The following is a 13,019-nucleotide window of genomic DNA, read 5'->3' on the forward strand; positions in this document are numbered from 1 at the left end:
CCCGCCTCCCAGGCTGCCATCTGAGGAGTCAAGGGCTGCGGGGAGAACTTGTGTGTGGAAGTTGGAAAGCACCTGGTGCCCGAGTCTCGATGTTGAGGGGATGGCATGTTGGGGTGTGGCTTCCGGGAAGGGCCGGGATGCCCCATTGAGGGACGGATGTCAGACCCTATTCGCTGGGACTCTTCACTGTGATCAAGGGTGGACGTGGCCCCTCCCACCCTCAGGTGTGTCCACATACAAAGGCTCAGGGCCTGACGGGCCCCACCCCAGGCAGGGCTGGGGGAGCCAGTATGAGGAAGGGGCACTTGGGGGGGGCCATGAAAGAGAAGTCAGGGTTCACTGGAGGCAGGAGAGCAGCCTGTGCAAAGGCACAGAGGTGTGGGAAGGCAGGGTTTGGTGTTTGGGGGAACAGCGAGTAAGAGTAAAGGCAAGAGGGGTGGGTGGAGGCCGGCTGAGGGGCCTGTGCTGGGGAGACCGCAGGGAGTCCATGGGACCCCTGCCCACACCGTGGACAGCACTGGCAGGAGACAGAACCCAGCCCCTCAAAGGGGAACCTGGGGCTGAAGCCTGCGCCTGCCCTGCCCCATGGCCTTTGAAGCTGAAGTCCGGCCATCTACTCTGCCACCAACAAATGGCGACACCACGCGCCTGCCCAGGGTCAGGCCAACCCCTGGGACTGGGGATTCCAAGCTGGTCTGAGAACCCCCAGGAACTTAGCCCTCCCCGGCACGACCACAGTCAAGCTTGCATTTCCTAAGCACCTGCCTTGTGACTGCAGGAACTGAACACCGCTGCACATGCACCCAGAGCTGGGCCCCGCAGCTGGGCAGCTAATCCAGGAGGCTTCCACCCAGCAGGTACGGGGCAGCTCAGGCCGGAGCAGTCTGCCTCAGGCTGGGCCCTCCACGGTGACAACCTGGTGCAGGCGCCCCCTGCAGCCTCTGTGTCCCTCACGCCGCAGCCCAACCCTTCACCGCCCCCAATACCCCAGCCATTAGCTCCAGCACTCTGGCTCCCACTCAGGGCTGGCGGGGGAAGCAGCGGCATTCCCCTGGCCCTGTGCCCAGTGGTCAGGAACTCAAACCTTCTGCCTGGAGCCCAAATGCCCCCCTACGTCCCCGGGCTCAGCCCCAAGCCCAGTCCAGCTGGCTCCCGGGAGTAGCCGTGGAACCTGCCGACTGAGGGCACTGGGGCTGGGCGTCCCGCGGCGCTCCACGTGCCTCCTGTCTGAGGGCGTGAGGCCGGGCCACCTGGGCTGTCTCCACAGAGGCTGGTGGGCGTGCCGCCCTGCTCCCCAGTGTCATGGGCGTGGGGCCCACCACAGCTCCATCCTTGGCAGCACGGACCGTCTCTCTGGGATGTCCCGGTCTTCGAGGACACCTTGACAGCTGGGGCAGAGGGGTGGGTCCGGGCAGGTCTTGGCTCTGAGCGAGATGGCCGCAGCAGGCCCACGAGGGAATCCAGCTGGTCCTGGGGCCCCAGCGTCTGGGGGCCCCTCTCGGCTCCTCTTGGTGATGATGGGACGACTCTCAGTGGCTCCATCCTCTGGGGCTGAGGTACGCCGAGCAAACACGCGAGGTCGGGTAGGAAAGATCCTTTTATTGGGGTGGACATGGAGCACGCACTAGTCCATGATAAAATGACTTAAGAGAAAGATCCGGAAGGGCTGACTTCTCCCCCTTACGCATGCTCAGAGCAAGGTCTGGGCACAGAATAGGTCCCGGTGGAACTCGAGACAAGGCAAGTCTTTAAGGCCCGAACCAGCCGGTGGGAGCCGGGAGAAGGGCCCCCACCCCTGCTGGCCGGCTGCAGCAGGGGCCTGGCTCTAGACCCTCGCAGACACGCTCCAGTTTTCCAGAGGAGAACTGGGGGGCAAGAGGAGGGGGAACTGGAGGCGGGGAGGTGAGTAACAATTGTTGTTTTTAAAAGCATCTACCAACATCACACTACTGGGTCTGACGTCCCCTTTAACCATCGCTTGGTACATTTTACAGCATAAATAAAAACTCAAGGAAAATAAATACATCGGCTCCTATGAGGTTGGAAGTGGTGTGGACGGTGGGGCGTGGGTGGGCCGGCGGAGGGGTTGGGGGGCGGGGCGCTTACACAAGGCGGGCGGGCGAGGAGCAGACAAGACAGGAGGCGTCTGTGGGGGAGTGTGAGTCTTAAGTGTCCTCGTGCATGTCCGGGCTGTCGGTCCGTGCGACCTTGCGGGGGGGCGCCGAGCTCTCACCCTCGAGGTCCACTTGCTCCTGGTCTCTCTTCTTGGCAGCATTCTGGGGGGCAGGGGAAGCGGAGGGGTTGTGAGTCTTCATGCTGGGGGAGCTCCTGAAATCTGAGGCTGGCCCTGGGGCCCCAGCACATCACAGAGCCGGGCAGTCGACCTAGGGCCCGTGGCTGGGCAGCCCCTTCTGCCCCCTGGACCTGCCCCACCAAGCCACAGTCCCCTGGGGACACCAGCCTGTGACAAGCACTTCAAGGAGTCACCGCAACTCTCAGTGACCCCCACACAGCACTTCTCAGACACTCAGAGAAGCCATCCACCCTGCCGGAGGGCAAAGGACACTCATGAGCCACCCGGGGAAGCCCCCAAATTGCCACAGAAGAGGAAAGCGTGCTGATTTGGGAAAACCTCCTTTCCTCACTGGTGGGAATCAAGGCTTGTGGGGCGGGGGCGGCCAGGACCTGGGGTTTTCTGAGCAGTCACTTCATCATGGGGTCCCCCTCCAACCCGGCCCAGAGCAGGTCACTGTCCAATGTTCACCATTATGGGGAAAAAACAATCTGACCACACGGCAAAACTACATGTGCAGATTTTCAAGAAAGAAAAAGAAAAAATATCCTGTCAGAAAGGTGGCCTCTTATGGGAAGGACGGGGGCGACGACTTTTCACAGCAGCGACGCATCCTAGTAGGGCCTGGATTTTTAATCGTGTGTACTTTTCATCATTGAACAAAGACTCCAAGTAACAACACTGAAGTCCATCTGCCACCAGGGCCGTGCTCCCCACAAATTGTGGGGAGCTGGGCCTCAGTACAGCTTACCTGCCTGTCCCTGAGCACTAGAGCCCTGTGGCCTCTGCACAGCCATTCCTCTAGAGCATTCTTCCTTCTCCTGAATCACCTAGCAAACTCCTATTCAGCCCTCAAGGCCCCACTCGAACACCCAGTCTCCCAGCCACCGGTGTCCTTCCGCTACTCAGAGCCCCCTGCTGGGCACTGTGTTCCTTCCCCGAGTCCCAGCACTCGAACCCCACATGCCTTACCTTTTTGTCCCATTGCTGATGTAAGTAGCGCAAAAGAATGTTTGTTTTTTCTGTCACAATAACTGAGAAGGAAAGACAGATAAAGTTGCAGGAAGAAGCTGTGGGGAGCCGGCTGCAGGCAGCCCAGCCCCCATCCCAGCCTGCACTGCCCTCCCAGGACGAGCTTACCCCTTCCTGGCCTCTGGGCTGTCCCTGCCCTGGGTGGCCTTTGTGTGACTCAAGTCACCACCCCCAACCCTGGAGGAGAATTCAGGAAGCCAAGCATTCTCCCTCCTGAGCACAGGCCACTACCATGAGCCCAAGCTGGCTGCCCTGACAGGGTCCCTGCTTCCCAGAGAGAGGCCGAGTCCTAAGCTGAGCTCAGATTCCACCCTCGGGCGGGGGAATGAGCCCCGGCATGCCAGGTCACGTGGGTGTTTTCCCAGACAGACCAGAAGCACAGATCCACATGCTGTGCCCCAGTGACCACAGAACGCACCCAGCAGAGTCCAGGATTTTTTCACGGTTGAAAGAAAACACCGTGACTACAATAAATAACCTTGAGATCCCCCTGCTCTGCAGGCTCCAGGCCTTTCCCTGCAGGTCCCTCTGCCTAGCCGCCCCCTCCCCAAGCTGCCCACCCCAGCCTGGGCTGGGTCCCCCACCCCATGGTACGAGTCTTGAGACCTGTGACAGGGAGCCAGCAGGGGAGGCCTGACTTGATGCGGGGGTGGGAGTGAGGGCCAGCGAGCGGCAGATGAGGGCCAGCTTGGGACCCTGCAGGGCTGGACGTGGATGCCGGCGTGGACATCAGGAGGGTCCCAGGGAAAGCCAGGCTTCCCGCTGCTCCCAAGGGCTGGGAGCTGCCCAGCTTCCCACAGGCCACCTCCTGCACCACCCTCTGGCCCTTCCCCTCGGCAGCCGGGATGGGACAGAACAACAGAGCCCACTTACTCTGTTCGGACGGGTACTCCCGAGTGGGCAGGTAGACTGAGGGACGTCGGTTCTGTGGGAGGGTTGGGAAGGCATGGGTTAGGAGAGTAGACAGGTCTGGGGTCCCCTCACCCCTCAGCTCAGCACCCGCCCTCCAACGCAGATCAAAAGACGTGCGAGGATTTCAAGTGGGGCTGGGTTTGAAGCTCAGCCCCCCTTTCTGGCAAGACCCCGACCTGGGAGCTGCACACCACCCCTGGCCCTTTCCCCGAGGGCAGCTCACGGCCCACGTACTCACCGAGGCTTTGCACACAGAGTCGGCATGAAATCGACTAAAATTGCTTTTGTTGTAGACAGGCAGTCCTTTCAAAAAATCTGCCTAGAAGACAGGGAAGATGGTAAGTGAGAAATCAGGCAGCAGGCTGGGCCACCCCCGGAGCACCTGTGACCGGGTGGGCTACCTACCGGGCGACTTCCGGTTTCCTTCTTTCTGTTCTGTCATTCAAGTTTTCTAGAACTCACCCTTGAGCTGGCCACCTGATGTGTCCACTCTTATGACCAGAACAAAGTAACCAACCCCAGAGTAAGGGTATGATCTCCCACAGGGTCCTCACAATAAACCCGTCACCAGGCCAAGGAGCGGGGAAACTGAGGCTCAAACAGGACAGGACACTTGCATCAAGTTAGGAGCAAGCAGCAGGGTGGGGAGCCGGACCCGGGCCCATCCGACTGCAGGCCTGTCCTCTGTGCTAGCTGAATACTGAACTCGTGGTCTCACCTCCATTTATGCACCTTTGATAGAGCCTGGGATGGAGACTTGTCCACCCTAAGAAACCCTGAGAGTCCATGTGACAATACACGGGGGTGGGGGAGCAGGAGGCTGGGTGAAGGGGAAACGGCAGCTGGGACACAGGGGCTGCTGGGACACAGGACCCAAAGCCTGGGGTCAACCGAGCTTCCGAATCCTGAGAAAACTCAGAAACCCAACATTCAGTGTGTCAGTGCCAGCTTTTTTTTTTTTTTTTTTGGCTGCACCATGTGGCATGTAGGATCTTAGTTCCCCAACCACGGATCGAACCTGTGTCCCCTGCATTGGAGTGCAGAGTCTTAACCACTGGCCCGCCAGGGAAGTTCCAGTGCCAGCTTTTTAAAACTGGCTGAGCTTTGCAGCAAACACTGTGTGGACCAGGGCTGGCTCGAGGGCTGCTCCTGAGGTCCCCACATCCAAAGGCTGCCCTGTAAGGGGAGAATGCCTCCCACTGTGGGGAGGGCCAGAAGCCTAAAGAAAGCAGGCTGGCTCCTCCCTGCCCCCGGTGCCTGGGGCAGGGGTTCAGGCACCAGAGGTTTCAGGCCCGCAAGGTGCCAGGGAGCCAGCGACAGATTCATTCACAGCTCTGACTCTTGGAAAGTCCTTTTTCTCTGACGCTCTGGCACCAACTGGGCAAGGAAGGGAGAAAGCTCTGGAAGGGGAAGACCCTGACTCTGGGTGGAGGGCAGGTCTCTGCCACAAGATGGGGGTGAATAAAGGCCAAGGGGAGCTGTGTCCACCTCAGGAAACTGAGGCACAAGAGCCCCGGGGAGGGATGAAGGCTGAGAACTTGGGGCAGGGAGTGACTTCCCAGCAGAGCAGGAGGGCAACGCTGTCGTCAGGCCTGGAGAGGGAGAGCTGGGGAGGACCACGGGTTTCCCAAGCTGGAGTCACCCCATCATACAGATGAGGAAACTGAGGCAAAAAGGTCATGTAACACTCATCTGAGGTCCACCAGCCCCAACGAGAAAACAAGGAAGCTGACTGAACCCAGGTTTGCCTAACCTCAGAGGCCAAGCTCCTGTTCTGTGATGCCAGTGCCTCTGCTTCCTGCCTGAGAGCTGAGGGCTCAGAGCCTACAGGCTACGTGAACCCTCCCTCGGGTGCTCCATCGCCATGCCTGACCCAGGAGCTGTGCTCTTGGGGAAGCCGCTGTTGAGGGGATCCCCCAACACCCTCTGGTGCCGGCGGAAACAGGCGTCCTCACCCGTGTGGGGCCCAACCCCTCCTCTGCTGGGCCCCAGCAAGAACCTAGCGGGATGGGTGAGCCAGGGGAGCTGGAATGTGGATGGGCCTCCTGCTCCCACCCAGGAGGTGGCCCTCACATCTGCGTGACCTAAGGCCCCACAGCCAGCTCAGAGTGCCTCAAACCTGCCTCCCCTGTCCCAGGACCCCTGCCTCAGCTCAGCCCCAGACTACGGGGCCAGCTTCATCCATCCGGCATGGTGTTCTCAGGACCCAACTGTGCGGCGGGCCCTACACCAGGCACCAGGGCACTGCGGAGAGCCACAGCAGACCTACTTCTGGCCCCAGGGAACAGCCAGTGCTTGGGGACACGGGTGTGGATCAAAGAGCCATGCAGTGAATGCAGAGTGGCCATGAGGACAGGGCACCACGAGGTGCCATGTGAGGCCCATGACAGCAGGGGGAGGGGGGAGGGAAGGCTGGCTGGTCTGGGGGATGGGGAGGACTGCCCAGATGCAGTGATGCAGGCCTGAGACCTACAGGAGAGGAGGGCTCCCTGCCCCAACTCAAACCCCTCCACAGCCCTGGCTCGGCTTGGCCCATGCCAGCCTCCTGCCACACACCTCCCCAGCCCGTGCCACCCTCCAGGAATGCCCCTCCGCTCTCCATGTGGGAAACACCCGCCAAACTCTCCAGCCAGCTCAAAACGCCCCCTCCCCACACCTCGGGAACCTCTACCAGGGAGCCTCTGCCAGAGCCACGCTCATACCCCAACGAGGTCATCTGTTTACACAGCCAGTTCCCTCACTGGACTGCCACCTCCCTGAGGCAGAGGGCAGGGCAGGGCTGGCTCAACCCTGGGTCCCTGACAGGGCTAACATGGGGCCGGGTAGCAGCGTGGTGAGAGGTTCCGAAGCCCCAGGCCTGCACTGATCCTGGATGGGCCCTCCTTCCCTGGCTGTGTGACCTGGGGCAGGTGACCTCCCAGTCTGGCCGCCCCAGTTGTGAACCGGGTTTACAAGAGGGACCCCTCCCAGGGTTATTCTGGGTTTCAGTAAGACAACACAGGGAGAGAGCTTTGCCCAGAGCACCCCTGAGGGCAGCTGTTAGTATCAATGCATGTATACTGAATAAATGAATGCAGACAGGACATGGCCAGTACTTCCTGTCAGCTAAGCAGGAAAACCAAGCCTCAGACACAGGGAGAAATCCTCCCCTCAGCCAGACAAATCCTAGCTACAGCTGGGCCCAGAAGCTGTCCATTGCCTCAGCAAACACTCACTGAATATCTGTGTGCCAGTCCCTGTGTGGGCAGCCTGCCAGTGACCCAACCAAAGCAAGATGAGGAAAAGAAATGGTGTGCAGAGAGAGGAAGCATGGGGGCCTCCTGCAATCAGGAAGGGACTCTCTGAGCAGATGTTATTCACAGGAGGAAGAGCAATCCAGGCAGGAGTAACAGGTGCAAAGACCCTGGGGTGGCAGGGACTGAATGTGAAGATGTGAAAACAAGGCCACTGTGGCTGGAGCTCACAGCGGGGAGGGGTGAAGAGGGTGGAGATGAGGTCACAGAGCTGGGCAGGGACCTTGGAGGCTGAGGGGGGAGGTGGGTTTCATTGGGGTTACAACAGGAAGCCCCCCGACTGTTTTGTAAGCTAGATAGTGGTATTATCTGATTGACATCTTTAAAAGCTCCCTCTGGTTCTGGGTGAATTACAGACTGCCAGTGGGGCATGATGGAGGCAAGAAGACCAGGGAGGAAGCTGGAGCAGGTGTTCAGGCGGGAGGTGGCAGTGCGGGACCAGGGCAGGGAGCTGTGGACAGATTCAGAATTCGTTTTGGAGGCAGAGCCAACAGAACCCTCTTAGGAACTGGGAGTTGGCAATGAGGTCACAGCGAGGAGTCAAGGACAACACCCAGGCTTGGGGACCCACGTGCTAGGAACCCACTTACCACTTTCCCATATCCTTCCTGACAAGAAGTCTTTTACCTATTCCCCACCATATCCCAAGGACTATGGCTTGTGGGCTGGGACCCTGAGTCCAGGAACAATGGGGTTTGACTTGCCCTGACAAAACCTTCCATCACCTCTGTCAGCCCTAGGGATGCCAAAGAGTGGAGGGAATGAAGGGGGCTTCAGCCCAACTGTGAGGCTGTGTCCCACTTCACAGGTGGAGAGCCCAAACCCCAAAGAACCACCAGACCCAAACCCCAGGATGAGTGAGCGGCCCAAGGGGGATTTTAACCTCCCCAAAAGTTGGCATTATCCCCACTTCAAGATGAGGAGACAGCTGGGAGGGAATGTCACCATCCCCGAGTCACCCAGCTCAACTGTTGAGCGTTCACTGTCCCAAGCCCTTTAAGACGTCAGTTCCCCAAATTATCACAACCCTATGAAATCTGGACTATTGCTACCCTCATTTAACAGGGACAGGGCCTGGTGGCTGAAGCGATTAAGTCGTTCCCTCTTAGAGCTGGTCGGGACCGGAATGTTGGAGGTGGGGTCAGGGCTCTGGGGGAACAAGGCAGTTCGCGATGTCGCACTTCCTTTGGCGATAAAGCCCCGCATGTCACGATGTCAAGCCCCCTCCCCGCCTCGACGCTCAGGCCGGCCTCCCAAACCTTCCCGAACAGGAAAGACCCAGGTCTGGCGCCCGGAGGACGAGGCCTCAGTTGGGGGTCTCGGGGGACCCCATCCCCACCCACCCCCAGGCGATTTCCGGGGGAGCCGCAACCCGGAAATGAATGAGTTGTCAGGGCCTGGAAACCTAGATAGGGTCAGGGGTCGGAGATGGAGCCAGGACGGGGTCAGCAAGACGCTCACAGCAGTGTCCGGGGGGGTCGAAGGTGACAGGTCAGAGAGAGGGGCGGGGCCGGGCCCGAGGGGGCCGGCCAGGGCGGTGAGGGGCCCCGGGGGTTACTGGAGGTGGGTGGGCCCGCGGCGCCATTTTGTCGAGCGGAGGGGGAGTACGGCCCCGGCGGCCACCCTCACCATCTTCTGTTTCCTCCGTCGCCGCCTCAGCCACCGCCTCAGCCGCCGCCGCCGCCACCACAGCCGCCTCCTTAGCAGCCGCCGCACAGTAACTTCTAACCACGGCACAGCCCACACTGCTGGTGCGGCCGCCCTTCAGTCGTTGGTCCGCTTTCTGGCCCTGCCTCCAAGTTATGCGGTCTTTGCGCACTCCCATTGGCCTGATCCGGCTGAGTCACGCGCCCATTGGTCGCCACGCCACCTCCCTTCGTGGTCAAGTTCAGTTGAGAGAGCAAAACCCCGCCCGGGACTTGCAAGCGAAGAGCGGCGAAATCCGGAAGTGGGAGGAGGCCGCGCCCCCAAAGCCCCTTGGGATTTGTAGTCTGCAACACCCGGAGGTCCCACGGGTCTCTCTAGCGTTTGCTACGCTTTTTCATATGGTGGTTCATGGGGTTCTCACAGCAGCCCCGGAAGGATAGGGACCCACCGTTACACTCCCAGCCTCCTCCCTGGGGTCCCAACCTTAGGTTTCGGCATATCTAAACTGCTCCCACTCTAGCCGCTTGATATCTTTAAGCTGACCGAGCATCTTTGAAACACTTCCCTTGGCTCCCCAGTATCCCAAGGATCCAGTCCCGCCTCCTCGGTCCCAAATTCTGGGCCCCTCCGGCCTCCTTCGTCCACCTTTTATCCTGACCCGTCCAATCCCTCCTCCCTTTGGGCCCTCCCAGACCCTGCCACCTTCTCTAAGAAGCCTTCCCCGACTGCGTTCTTCCCAAGGCAAAGTCCAGTGCCTCCTCTGGGCTCCACAGTCCTCACAATCATCCTCCCAGCCCTGACTCCACTGTGTCCAAACTGCCTGGGTACGAATCAAGCCACCGCCCCCACCCACCCCCCACCACCAGCCTGACAGCCTGGAGAGAACAAGAACTTATTGAGGAAGTACTCAATAAGTTACTCAGTGGAAGCTACTAAGTATTATTACACCAACATCACAGCAAAGGAGAAATGAGCATCTCATTTTAAGGATAGATCCTCTATTTTTTTGGCCGCGCAACATGCAGGATCCTAATTCCCCAACCAGGCATGGAACCCGCGTCCCCTGCAGTGGAAACCTGGAGTCATAACCACTGGACCGCCAGGGAAGTCCCATTTTATTGGAACCAAATGAACCTCAGAGGGCTAAGATCTTGCTCAAGGTCACAGAGCCCATCCCCAAGGGGCAGGTGGAGGATTCAAATCCCTCCCACCTCTCCACAAGCCTTCCTAGAACTGTGAGAATCGATATTTTATAAGACAAGTGAAAAATTGAACATTTATTAGATTTTTAATGACATGAAGGAATTGTTGACCTTTTTTTTTTTAGCTTTGAAAAGCTTTGTGAATATGTATTAAAGGGCCCTTATCTTAGAGAAGTGAGTTCTGAAATATTTACAGAAGAAATAACCTGATGCCCGAGATTTGCACCTCAGGAGAGGGCAGGATAGGTTGTGGGTAGAGCTGTGTACTGGGTTACAAGGGCGTTCACTGTACCATTCTGTGGACTGATGCACATGTTCGAAATTCTTCCTAATTCAAAAGCGTAAAAAGGCATTTGGCAAGCTTTGACTTCCCACTCTCTCTTCCAGTCCAATCCCACAATTCTTCCCCTAGGCCAACCCCGAAATCTGAGAATTCACGTCCGTCCGAGTCCCAGTCGTCAGCGAGGAAAAATGCTTTAATGGGGGGGTGGGGTCCAGCCGGCAGCGTCGCGCTGCTCAATGGCTCAATGATTTTCGACCCTTGTGCATGCGGCGAAGAATGACCTGGACGCCGTTTGGCTTGCTCAAGCGCCGGATCCAACCATGCTTGTTCTTGCGCTTGATGTTGCTCGGCTGATACTCGTTCCCGCGCGCCTTGCCCCGGGTCTGCTGCACGGCGGGGAGTCCCCAGGCGTCGGGGAGCCCCAGCCAAGCCCGGGGCTGGAGCCACCTGCCGGGGAAGGTTAGAGGGGGCGCTGTGTGACTTCTGCGTGGCGCCCAACCTCTCCGAGCTTGGGCTTCCCGATCAATGCTGGAGGGAGCCTGGCAGCAAAAGGCGCTCGAGGAGTTCTCAAGGCATTGGAAGGTCATGTGGTTGGTAAACAGCTGGGGCCAGCCCCCGACACCGCCCTTACTCCCAGATTTGGGAAGGGGCCCCCCTGAGGACTCACCTGCCACCCAAAAGCGCCGCTGACCTACTGACTGGCCCCAACAGGCGACCCACCGATCTGATCGAGAAAGCCATGTCCGCCGCCGGCACGCCGTCCGGTGGCAGCTATTCCAAAGCCCACAGGTTCCGCAGCGGCGGGACGTGGACTTCTGGGAAATGTAGTTTCTTCTAGGCGGAGCCCTCATTGCCGCGGGAGTTGTAGTTCTACGTAGGCGCACCGCATCTTAGGCGTGAGCGTCAGTGCCCACTGGAGAGTGTAGTTCTTGTGGACCAGCAGGTGACAGGCGAACGGCGCATCCTCCGCATGCGCGTGCGTACAAGACATTATGTCCCTGGGTCTGCTGGGAGTTGTAGTTCCTTCTCCTGTAGATCTACAGAGGGTACCCTGGGATGACGGTGGTGCAGCTGGTGGCAGCCTCAGGAAACGGCTGGTTGAATTTCCCACCCCCAGCGGGAGCCAGGCAGACGGCACACGGCTGGCAGCTTTCCTTTAGCCCCAGCCAAGTCTCCGCCCCTTGGCGGGGAGCCCAGGAAGTCTGAGTTGGTGTTGGCTGGATGTCCTTGGGGTGGTCATTCAGTTTCTCAATCTGCAGAACTCAACGGTTGCAGGCTTGCCCTTGGCGGTGCCCTCGTTCAGGCCCTATTTTTCTAATACTCATATCTGAGCCCTTTCCCTTCTTACACACCCTCTACGGCTCCCCACTGCCCCAGGGAAAATATCTGGCAGGCATTTGAAGCCCGCTCTCGCCATACACACACACCCTAAATTTCAGCTACAACCTCCTCTGCCTGGTGCCCCCCTAGTCATCTTTTTAAAATCCTCCTCAGATGCTCTCCTTTCCCCCAGTCCTGTCCCTCCCTCTGGCCCAACACTGTTCCCCAGACTCTCCCTGAAGCCTAGGGCGCCCTCAAGGGCCAGGCTTGCAGCTGAGTCCCTGCAGGCACCCCAGCATCTCCCAGCCTGGGGAGGGGGAGGGGAGTTTTTTCTGCGTTAATAAACTGTAGTCTCCCAGGAGCACCCTGAGTGGGCAAGAGTGGGTGGCTGGACCTAATCCAGCTCTGGCAGCAAATTCCAGGGGATAGGAGTGGGGAAGGGATGATTAACCCCTTGTCCTCTGAAGCCCATCCTACCTGCACCATCATTTAGCAAACCACTACAATACTACAGCAGTACAATAATAATGCCAATAATGTATGGAGCACTTTCCCTGCTGAGCAAACTCATGAGGGAATTAATTCCATAGAGAAATAAATGGAGTCTCAGGGAAGGGACTTGCCCAAGGTCACATATCAGCAAAGGGCAGAGGCTGGATTTGAACCGTGGGCTTTCTGGCTCCGGCTGGGACCAGGGTCACCAGTTAAATTGGCCTATCTGTGAAACTCCAATTCCTTAATTGCCCATAGCTCCAAGATATCTGTTTAATGGTTTAACGAATAACAATTTGCAGAACTTGGAATCACACAGCCGTGGTTCCAAGTCCCATCTCTGCCCCCCAGCTTGCTTTGTGACCTTGTGCCATTTATGAGCCTCAGTTTCCCCACCTGAAATTGCAAAGATCTGGGAGACTGTAGAACGGAAAGGTCATCAGAGAGAGAGGGGCATGGGGGCTCCGTCTGGAGGGGACAGGGCAGTTCGGAGGCAGAGGCTAGCCGAGGAGATACTCTTTGCAGCGAGGAGGGGCCCGGAAGAC

At 58.7% G+C, this 13,019-nt stretch overlaps 2 protein-coding genes across 3 annotated transcripts; both read right to left on the bottom strand.

Annotated features, from left to right (window-relative positions):
- Nucleotides 1–1,579: 1,579 nt before the first annotated feature.
- On the bottom strand, nucleotides 1,580–9,370 carry DDA1 (DET1 and DDB1 associated 1). Of its 2 annotated transcripts, none has more exons than XM_082620579.1 (5): nucleotides 9,160–9,370; nucleotides 4,476–4,552; nucleotides 4,199–4,250; nucleotides 3,266–3,327; nucleotides 1,580–2,276 (listed from the first exon to the last, which is right to left on the bottom strand). In XM_082620579.1, exons 1-5 carry the CDS (start codon nucleotides 9,353–9,355, stop codon nucleotides 2,166–2,168), a joined length of 498 nt encoding a protein of 165 aa, XP_082476705.1. In that variant the 5' UTR covers nucleotides 9,356–9,370; the 3' UTR covers nucleotides 1,580–2,165. The 2 variants fall into 2 exon arrangements, with proteins under 2 accessions (XP_082476705.1, XP_082476706.1); XM_082620580.1 differs by having other exon boundaries at nucleotides 4,476–4,556; nucleotides 9,160–9,280.
- A 1,069-nt stretch (nucleotides 9,371–10,439) lies between these two features.
- Nucleotides 10,440–11,607, bottom strand: MRPL34 (mitochondrial ribosomal protein L34). Its single transcript, XM_082622937.1, has 2 exons — nucleotides 11,330–11,607; nucleotides 10,440–11,109 (listed from the first exon to the last, which is right to left on the bottom strand). Exons 1-2 carry the CDS (start codon nucleotides 11,401–11,403, stop codon nucleotides 10,896–10,898), a joined length of 288 nt encoding a protein of 95 aa, XP_082479063.1. The 5' UTR covers nucleotides 11,404–11,607; the 3' UTR covers nucleotides 10,440–10,895.
- Nucleotides 11,608–13,019: the final 1,412 nt, after the last annotated feature.

The sequence above is a fragment of the Mesoplodon mirus genome, assembly GCF_964341445.2.
Source record: "Mesoplodon mirus genome assembly, chromosome: 5".
In the NCBI taxonomy this organism is placed as follows: Eukaryota; Metazoa; Chordata; class Mammalia; order Artiodactyla; family Ziphiidae; genus Mesoplodon; species Mesoplodon mirus.